This window comes from Malus sylvestris, chromosome 14, assembly GCF_916048215.2.
Source record: "Malus sylvestris chromosome 14, drMalSylv7.2, whole genome shotgun sequence".
Taxonomy (NCBI): domain Eukaryota; kingdom Viridiplantae; phylum Streptophyta; class Magnoliopsida; order Rosales; family Rosaceae; genus Malus; species Malus sylvestris.
The window spans coordinates 19,863,035-19,873,801 of NC_062273.1; the positions used below are offsets into that span (position 1 = coordinate 19,863,035).

The 10,767-nt window shown below is 38.0% G+C and overlaps 1 protein-coding gene across 1 annotated transcript; it reads left to right on the plus strand.

Moving 5' to 3' along the window:
• Positions 1–7,486: 7,486 nt before the first annotated feature.
• LOC126599466 (metal-nicotianamine transporter YSL1-like) lies at positions 7,487–10,525 on the plus strand. The gene is made up of 6 exons (XM_050265854.1): positions 7,487–8,007; positions 8,097–8,269; positions 8,548–8,642; positions 8,823–8,957; positions 9,043–9,347; positions 9,444–10,525. Exons 1-6 carry the CDS (start codon positions 7,641–7,643, stop codon positions 10,361–10,363), a joined length of 1,995 nt encoding a protein of 664 aa, XP_050121811.1. The 5' UTR covers positions 7,487–7,640; the 3' UTR covers positions 10,364–10,525.
• The last annotated feature ends 242 nt before the right edge of the window (positions 10,526–10,767 follow it).

The following is a 10,767-nucleotide window of genomic DNA, read 5'->3' on the forward strand; positions in this document are numbered from 1 at the left end:
TAATCAACCTTTTATGTTATCTTATCCCTAGTTACCCTTTTGAAGCCAAACACCAAGCCTTTTCTTTCATCACCCACATTCATCCCTACCCACTTAGCCTATATTAGCCATTCCCTATAGCTTAAGGAATACCAAGTGGACATCAAGGAAGATAAAGGTTGGGTTCTACATCAAAGATGTGGTGTATACCGAGGTACCATGTGTAGGATTATTTTTATTCTTCTTTGAAGTAAAAAATAAGAAAAAAAAAACAGAAAGAAAAGAATTGAAAAGAGAGGAAAAAAAAAAAAGTGTATATATATAGCAAAGAAGTTAGAATTATTTTTATTCTTCTTTGAAGTAAAAAATAAGAAAAAAAAAAACACAGAAAGAAAAGAATCGAAAAGAGGGGAAAAGAAAAAAAATGTGTATATATATAGCAAAGAAGTTAGGAAAGAAGAGTTTGAAAGAGGAATAATAGATCCAAGTTTCCAAGAGGACCGACTGAAAGTACATTATGAAGATACCTTGTTATATCGTAAGTTTTAACTACTTATGAAGACAATAACACCATATTATCATTTGCATAGGAATAAGAGGGAAAAATAAAATTGAAGATATGAATTAGCGGGAAAAAATAGAGGGAAAGTTTTGTGTTTTTAAAATTTATTTTCAGTTTTTTAATCGTTTTTAAGAGTGAAATGACTTAACTACCTTCACATGTTGTGTACATGGTCTCACTTAACAGAAATTTGGATGAAATATATGAAAAATTAACGGTAAGGGGCAAATTGGCTAAAAAAATTAGTTTGAGTCCTTAATTTTCCAATAGAAAAGTTAAAGGGGGAAATCGAAAGTTAAGTGAAAGTTCAGGGGGTAAATCGATAGTTTACTCGGAAAACTAATGAAAATGGCTTGAAAACTTTGAGTTTTAACGATAAGAACAGAATAAAGGGTAAAGTAAATAGTATCAGGATTGATTTTTTAGTGTAAAAATATGGTTTTTCATTAAAATGAACAATACCGATAGTTTTTCGTTATAGTTTCTTTCTTTGTCTGATCATGTGGGGTCTGAAGTTTCAATCAGTTAATTTCATCTGTCATCATTTTTATTTCGTTCTTTCATTTTCTGGTGTGAACGCCAGTTGCCGGCACAAGCAATATTCCAAAAGCATAGCTGTGGACGGTGTACGTGAGCAGCTCACGGCCATTGCTTTTTACGTAGAGGACAAAACCCTAAATTGTTGAATTTAGTGTTTTCATCTAGAAGACATTGAGTTGATAAGTAGTATCGGGATTGACCTAGGGAAATGATTTACGCAAACTCATTTTGTTCTTTTGGACACTCTTATTTGGACTTATGCAAACGTAAATTTCCTAAAACAAATATAAGTGCTGAATAAGAAAAGATGTATACGGATATCTTTCCTTTGATGTTTAATGTAATGTAATTTCACTTTCCTTTGATGTAATCTTATGAGTTATTCATGAGAACACTATATAACCTTGTGGACGAGACCAAATTGGGTGATTCACATATATCATTGAATCATTGTATCTGTCTTGATTGTGGCTCTGGCGTTTCAATTTTGACTTGATTTGTTCTATGCATCAAGAAAATATATATGTACTTTGTTACGAAACCTTATAATTTATTCATGAGTACACTCTACAACCTCATGGACGAAGTAAAAAATGGGTGATTCACGTATATGTTTGTGTTTGTTTTGATTGTGGCTCTGGCATTTCAATTTTTACTGTTGATATGTTTCTATTCATCAATGAAACGTATATGTACTTTGTTAAGAAACTTGTATTTTATTTGGCAATGCTTTTGGAATGGCTGGCATCGTTTTCAAATAAGAAGCACTTTTAGTGAATTTTGGAACAATAATTTAGCAATATTTTTGGATTATAAAAGTACTCGGGTGAACCCATGGTGTCGTTTTGGGGTTTAAACAAGTTTATAAGGTTCACGTGTCCCCCGTGTCGGAAAGAGAGGGGCGGAGGGTGGAGAATGTCGAGGGCGATGGGTCTGGCGGGGCAGGGTCGCAAAGCTCTCAAACAATTCAACTTGCTCAGGGCTTTGCAGTCCGAGATACAATACGAGCTTTCCTCTAATCCCTTTCAGGTTCTCTCTCTCTGTCTCTCTCTCAGAACACTTTCAAATACTTTGCTAGAAAGCACTTGGATTTTCACTAATAATTTTGTTGTTCTTCTAGCAAAAGCGCTTCCAACAAAACAATTCTGAGCATTTCCAAACAAATCCTCTAGGTAGTTGAAGGTTAACAAGCAATGGCTCCACATGTCTGCAGTCCACTGAAATTATGTGGAACAGGAGCACTATAATTGATAGAGAGTAATCTTTTCAAATATAATGGAGAATCTTCTTGACTTTTATTAACCCATCATGCTCAAAAAACATCACTGTTTATTTTTCTTTTTTCTGCAGCAATCATTTTCTACTAAATAAAGGGTGATTTGACACACAAATATACAACTAACAGATTCCCAATGGTCCAATTTAACGAATGATGATCCTCTCCGAATTCTCTTTGTGAGGATCTTTGGAATCTTCGAATTATGTCCGTTTATCGTACATCGTGTGATTAATTTTCGTCAGATACTATTCATATTTAACTTTAAATAGAAATGGTCCATGTGATTGAAAATCAATAGAAATGGTCTCTGAGATTGCCCACTATCTATGACTTTGGTCATTCCGTTAAAAACTCTATGGGTAATTTTCAAAGCTTCGTAACTCAATCGATTATTAACCAAATTCGACCCATAATATATCAAAATGAAGATAGGAAAGTGTAGAAGAAGATTATACTACGGGTGGGCAAACGGGTCCTGGACCCGCGGGTAGGGGCAGATCCTTACGGTTCGGGACGGGTCCAAAAATTATAAATACGAAACGGGACGAGGCGGGCCGGTTTTAAAAATTTGAGAAAACGGGCCCCCAGCCCAGACCGTTCTCTACCCTCTCTACTATCTCTTTTTTTTTTTGTCAAAGATACATCTCAGACCCCCACCCAATTGGGCCAATTCACTCTACTCTTCGTCTCTCCCCTCACATCACCTTCTCTTTCTATCCCGACTCCGACTCTCCTCCCTCGATCTCTCATCCTTGCATCTTCTTTCCTTTCTCGTCTCAGACCTCTCTCAAGCCCAGGCTCCCATCTCAAACCTCAATCTCGACCACTCCTTCTTCTGACATGCTGCAGATGCACTTCTACGAGACCTGTGACGGTCAACACAGTCTTCAAGTTTCACAAGCTGCTGGCCGGACTCAACCTTGTTTGACTCGTTGGAGGGGTCGGCAAACATGCAGGATAAGGTGATGTTGGAGGTTTATTTGGGGAAGCAAATCTACAATCTTGGTGGCGTGCGAACGGTTGGACCAGGTGGAGAGGTACAATCACCATCGTGGCATCCTCTCCTAACTCTCCATCGTGGCATCCCTAGGTAATTTATAAATTAGGGTTTCTGATTTAGGAAATTAGGGTTTTTTATTTAGGAATTTAGGGTTTTTTATTTATGTGGGTTTCTGATTTTGTTTTGATTCATCAACTGATGTGATTTGTAATTGCGAGGGTGGAGGTCTTGGATCCGTGGAAAGATGACGTCTTTGGTTCGATTTGCCGATTTGAACAATTTGATTATTTGTGAGATTGATTTGATGTAGTTTTGTGCGTATGAGTAATGGGTTCTGTTTGAAACTATGGATCTAGGATTTCATGGTTTGCTTATTTCGGGACATGCATGGAAGTTAACATGTGCGGAGTATACATAAATGTTTGTAGGATTTGTTTTTTTGTGTTCTGAGTAGTGCAAATGAGGGTCTAAAATTGTTGGTTTTGCTTTTGCTTCTGCTCAGCATATCGAGGCAGTTCCAAAACCGAATAAAAATCCAAAGCCGAATAAAAAAAAAAAGTAATTGGACCCGTGAACTCGTCCCGAACCGGCCCGTTTGAAACGGGCCAGGTTAGGTTCGGTTCCCAAACTCAAAACCCTTCTACCCGGCCCGGGCCGGCCCTAAATTATACCTATTTGAAAGCCCAATGATTGCCGGAGATGGCTGGAAAATAGCCTGAAGGGTGACAAGTCCGCGGGAAAACTGGAAAACTCGTCAGAAACTGGGTAAATTTTAAATGTTCATAACTTATTCAATACTCAACGAAATCGAGTGATTCAAAAACAAAAATCATACTTCTCGATGAGACGAAGATAATGGTACCTTTCTTGACGGCTAACTCGCCATGGTTGTCCAGAAAAGTGCTCAAAAGTGACTAACCATTTTTTAGTTAGCCACTTTCAAGCAGTTTTTCGGCCAAACCACAGAGATTTATCCGTCGATAAATGTATCATTCTCTTCGTCTAGTCGAGAAGTATGATTTTTGTTTTTGAATCACTTGATTTTATTGAGTATTGAAGAAGTTATGGACATTTAAAGTTTACCCAGTTTCCAGCGAGTTTTCTAGTTTTCCAGTAAACCAGTCACCTTTCAGGCTATTTTTCAGCCATCTCGGATAACCATTGGGCTTCAGAAACGATTGAGTTACGAAGCTTTGAAAATTGCCCGAAGAGTTTTTAGCGGAATGACCAAAATCATGGATGGTGGACAATCTCATAGACCATTCTATTGATTTTCAATCTCAGGGACCATTTCTATTGATTATGCAAATCTTAGGGACCATTTTGGCTATTTAGCATTTTCTAGCCGCACGATGTACAATAAATGGATACAATTTGAGAATCCCCAGGATCTTTACAAAGAGGATCCGGGGAGGATCCTCAATTCAATTTAACGGATTAGGATTCTCACATCGTACATCGTACTGTCAAAATTTATTTTAAATTATTTATTAAAAATTAAATATAAACATTACCTAACGAAAACTGACCGCACGATGTACGATGAATGAACACGATTAATTGATCCTCTAGATTCCCACAAAGAGGTCCGGAGAGGATCCTCATCCCAATTTAATCACTTCATTTCATTGGAAGCATCCACCACTCCTACCGCCAACACTTTTGTCATAATTCATAAGGGCACATCTAGGGATGGGCAAATATCCACGGGTATGGGTAACTACGGTTATCCACCATTTAAAATTCACGGTTATGGTTATGGGTAACTGTTTAAACAAATAAATGGTTATGGGTATAACCATTTACCTGTGAAATTTAAATTGACGGTTATGAGGATTATTTGCGATTATAAATGGGTACCCATTTGACCGTTTATTTTAATAAGTGTAAAATTTAAAGAAAAAACTAAAAACCCTGAAATTAATTGGGATACTAATCCAATTTACATTTATGTAGGTCTTTTTCGGTGACAATGAGTCGATGAGACTTTGTGATTAGACAGACTAAAGCATTAGAGTACTCGAAAGTTTAGCGCTATAAACTATGTGGTAATGGGAATTTGGAAAGTTTCAACATCTTTGTTTTTTGATTAATTTTTGCTAGTTATACTTGTATGGATTAGAAAAGACTATGATACTTTACAACATTTAAGCTCAAATCCGTTGAACCGAAGCAATCATGATCGTAGGTAGTAGCCCCATTGAACATGTCCTAATCCTTACTCATACCTCTATCTCTACTTGGGTTTTGGATAGGTGATGCCCAAAGGGTTTTCACATTGTTGAGCATTGATGAATTTGAACAAACCCGTAATACTACCAGAAGCTTTGACAAACAATGTTCAAGTCTTTTCCATACATTGCTTTATCTGCATAAACTTAGTCCACAATGGCAGCTGATGAACATTTTATTTCTATTTACCTATAAATGGGTAAAAAACAGTAAACGGGTAAATGATTAAATGAGTATCCGGTTACGGTTACATGGGTACGCGGTTATGAGTACGGTTAACTGTTTATAAATGGTTATGGGTATGAAAATAATTGTTTATGCAATTACCGAACGGGTAAACAGTTATGCAGATAAAGACTTAAACGGTTTTGAGTAATACCCGTGGTTACCCGTCCTTTATAACCATTGTTCATCCCTAAACACACCTTGTGGAAGAGGTGATTGGACCCACAAATCTACAACTTACAGATTCCCAATGGTCCAATTTAACCACCTCATTTCATTGGGAGGAAATCACTAGTCCTACCCCAACACTTCTATCCTAATTCATATGGGCACACCTTGTGCAAGAGAAGAAACATAAATTAGGTCAACGATAAGGTCAGCTAGTAAGACAAATGTCAGTGAAGCAGGATAGAGACTTACATTTCATCCTCGACTTTTAAATAATAATATAATGTCAAGCAGAAAGTTAATATATAAAATATTGTATTATTGGTCAGGATATGCGAGAAAGTTAATATATAAAATGTCTTTGGATGTAAGTCTTTCCCGTCAACTAGCCAAATCACGTGTCCCATAATTGTGATCAATATAGCAATTCATTTGCCTTGCTCCTAACATTTCAGAAAGGAATTGGATCATGTTCTGAGCTTGGGCTCAGGAGACTCCTGATCAACACATAAGAGCCATTGAATTTTGATCTAACGGCTACAAATATAAAGTCCTTTAAAAATTATAATAATTGTAACTGCTAGATCAAAATCTAATGACCCTTATGTGTTGGTCATGAGGCTCTGACCCCAAGCTTAGGACAAGATCCAATTCCTTTCAGAAAAGTCTTTATTTATTTGGTTGGTACTTTTGCAAAGTGGTTGAAATTATATAAAAACAAAGGCCATAACCTGGGATATTAGGGGTGGTTAGTATGAGATCTCAAATTGAAAATGGGATCCCGAATCTCAAACCAAAAATTTTTAGGACATGAATTTGAAGATCAATCCCGAACCGAAATTTCGGTATTCCTAATTTTCGAGATTCCCGAAATGTTTTCGGTATTTCGGGATTGGATTTTGGGTTTTTGGGTTGAAATTTGAGATTTTTATTGGATGTGGGCTAAAATTTGGGTTTTTTTTTACCTCATATTAATTTAAGTTTTTTAATTGAAATCTAGCCCACATAAAAAAAATCTCAAATTTTAGGTTTTTTTATCTCATATTAACCAAATGTGGGCTACAATTTGGGCTTTTGGTATTTCGAAATGTTCCCCAATTTCATATTAAATGAAATTTGAGTTTTTTTATCTCATATTAATTTGAAATTTCACACCAATTGAAATGCCAGCTCATTCATACTTAAGCCAAATTGATGTTCCAAACTACTTAATTTCATACTTCTATTTCTAATTAGTTTATTATCAAACCACTTAAATTCAACATTTAACATGTATGCAACCAAAATAAATATATATATTTTTCAGTTTGGTTCGGGATTCTCGAACTATTAAATATGTAATCTCAATTCTCGTGCTAAAAGGTTCGGGATCAATTCAATATTGATCCCGAAAATTTTGGTATTATCGGTTGAGGAATTTTTCAGAATGGGATTGGGATTTTGTTGGTTTGGGACTTTTCGGGAAAATTTTCTAGCCATAGATATTTCTACACTTTGTGGTTTTGGAATTTGTAGGCTTGTGAGCAGAGTAAAATGACGAGGATAGACCCGTCCAAGTACTAATTTCTGCACTTTGTGGGCTATATATATTCATCAAGGAAGCATCCTTTTCTTGTTCCCATTGCCTGACAAACAAGCAACAGGACTGTGAAGCCATGAACATGGAGCTGGAAGCAAGGGAGAAGAAGGAGATAGAGAGGGATGACATGGAAGAAGAGACAATAGTTCAATCCGAGGGGCCGGTTGGGACAATCCTTCCATGGACACAGCAGCTAACATTCCGAGGAGTCGTTGCGAGCATAGTGATTGGAATGGTGTACAGTGTGATAGCCATGAAGCTAAACCTCACAACTGGGATTGTTCCTAATCTCAATGTCTCTGCTGCTCTCCTCGCGTTCGTGTTCATCCGAACGTGGACGAACCTGCTCAAGAAGGCGGGATTTAATTCGAAACCCTTCACTCGGCAGGAGAATACTATGATTCAGACTTGTGCAGTTGCTTGTTATAGTATTGCTGTGGGAGGTACTTTTATTTTTCTTTATATATTATATTAATTTGTAAATTAATGTTTCTTAAACAGTATATAACTTTATACTTTCTTTGTTAAACAGGTGGATTTGCGTCTTATTTGTTGGGATTAAACAAGAAGACATATCTTCTGTCCGGTGTGAACACAGAAGGAAACCCTGCAACTGCTGTTAAGGAACCTGGGCTTGGTTGGATGATAGGCTTCCTTTTTCTAGTCTGTTTTGTTGGCCTTTTTGTCTTGATTCCTCTAAGAAAGGTACTGATTTTATAGTCTTTGTTTCTTTTTTTCTTATCTCGTTACTATCGAGCGATATTGGGAAGATTCAAACTCAGGACCCTTGGGTTAGGGTAAATGATGTTAATCCCTTGAGAATTCAAACTCACGATCTCCGATTCAGGAAATGAGTTAATCACTTGAGCTGTAAGCTCCTTGCCGTCTTCAGTTACTTGTTCGACTAAAGATTTCGAGGAGATGAATATGGTTTATTTTTCCTTTTAAGTAGATTTTTATATGGATTTTTTGTTTATTCACAGATTATGATAGTTGACTTGAAGTTGACTTATCCAAGTGGTTTGGCAACTGCGGTTCTCATCAATGGCTTCCATACTCAGGGAGATAAAATGGCTAAGTAAACATCTACCAACACTTCCCCTTATCTCTCCTTTGAAAGCCATATATGTTTTTCTTAATAGAAATGATATTAAAACTAGGTGCATATGTGCTGCTCTAACCAATGTAGTTACGCCACGTCTGCTCTTAAAAAGCCGTATTAGAAGCAAAATTCAACACAAGTTATGATCATTTGCAGGAAGCAAGTACATGGCTTCATGAAGTATTTTTCTGTCAGCTTCCTGTGGGGATTCTTCAAGTGGTTTTACAGTGCTAGAGCAGAATGTGGATTCTCACAATTCCCCACGTTCGGATTGCAAGCTTGGAAAAACACGTACGAAAAATCGATCATTCATTTGTTTCTCCCTGCTTCTGCTTGCTGTTAGCGATCCTTTATAATTTGCTGCTATCTGTTGCAGGTTCTACTTCGATTTCGGCATGACCTTCGTCGGAGCAGGCATGATATGTTCACATCTAGTAAACCTGTCCTTACTTTTCGGGTCTGTGCTCTCTTTCGGTGTACTGTGGCCGCTCATAGGCCGGCGTAAAGGACATTGGTTCCCGGAGAGTTTAGACGAAAGCAACATGAAGGGTTTGTATGGTTACAAGGTTTTTCTCGCAGTTGCCCTAATCCTTGGTGACGGGCTTTACAATTTCGTCAAGATTCTGGTTTGCACCATTGTTAATATTTATGTCAGATTGAAAAACAAGAATCTCCAATTGGGTAATAAAATCAGCCTCTTAATTTCCTTTTGTTTCATGCTGCTGTGCTGTGTTGTTTTAGTTAAAGTTTTTGCTAATCAGCTTCTTCTCGCTGCAGATGTCGAGGGCAAGGTGAAGCCGATCGAAAAAAAACAAAACGAAATCTTCCTCAGTGAAAACATCCCTACGTGGCTTGCAGTCACCGGATACGTTGTCTTTTCCATCATTTCTGTCATCGCGATCCCGATGATGTTCCCGGAGCTCAAATGGTATTATGTTATAGTAGCCTACATAGTTGCTCCATCTCTTGCATTCTGCAACGCTTATGGAGCTGGTCTAACCGATCTAAACATGTCCTACAACTATGGAAAAGTTGCCCTCTTTGTGCTGGCAGCAATGACGGGAAAAGAGCACGGTGTGGTGGCGGGGCTTGCGGGCTGCGGCCTCATCAAATCGGTCGTCAACGTGGCATGTATTCTGATGCAAGATCTCAAGACAGCCCATCTGACTTTCACCTCTCCCAGGGCAATGTTTGTGAGCCAAGCCCTTGGCACTGCACTAGGCTGTGTGATAGCTCCTCTCAGCTTCTTCCTATTCTATAAGGCGTTCGATGTGGGAAACCCGCACGGAGAATTCAAGGCTCCTTTCGCCTTGATCTACAGAAACATGGCGATCCTAGGCGTGCAAGGCTTCTCGGCGCTGCCTCAGCATTGCCTCCAGCTCTGCTACGGCTTTTTTGCTTTCGCGGTGCTAGTCAACATAGTCAGAGATTTTTCACCGAAGATCGGAAAATGGATGCCACTTCCGATGGTCATGGGCGTTCCATTTCTCGTCGGGGCATACTTTGCCATAGACATGTGCATAGGGAGTCTGATTGTGTTTGTATGGCACAAGATTAACAGCAAGAAGGCTGTGCTAATGGTTCCGGCGGTTGCTTCTGGATTGATTTGCGGGGAAGGGTTGTGGACTCTCCCCGCATCGGTTCTTGCTCTGGCCAAAGTAAAACCCCCAATGTGCATGAAATTTTTGGGTTCCTAGAGTGAAAAGGCTTTATATATGCATATATATATCTGTGGTTAGTGAGAAATGGGTAAAAAAAACTAAAGGGCACATCATAGCAATTAGTATTTAGTATAGGGAAGAATGGTAGCAAGTTGTATCCGATCCTACACAATAAAAATTTATTCTTGTCACCGAAAACCGAAGGAATCCGAGGTAAAACTTAAGAAGAGATACAAAAAGTGGTTCAACAGAGTGAAATCTGACTATGCAAAGAAAAATTGTATTGTTCGTGTCAAAAAATTCGTAATATACAGAGTTTATTCAAACGAGTCATTCTCAATCGTAAAATTATACATCACTCGAAGCAAAATCAAGGAACTGATGATACATTAAACGAAAAATAAAAACTACGTTAAGTCAGGCTGTTACAATACCTGCCA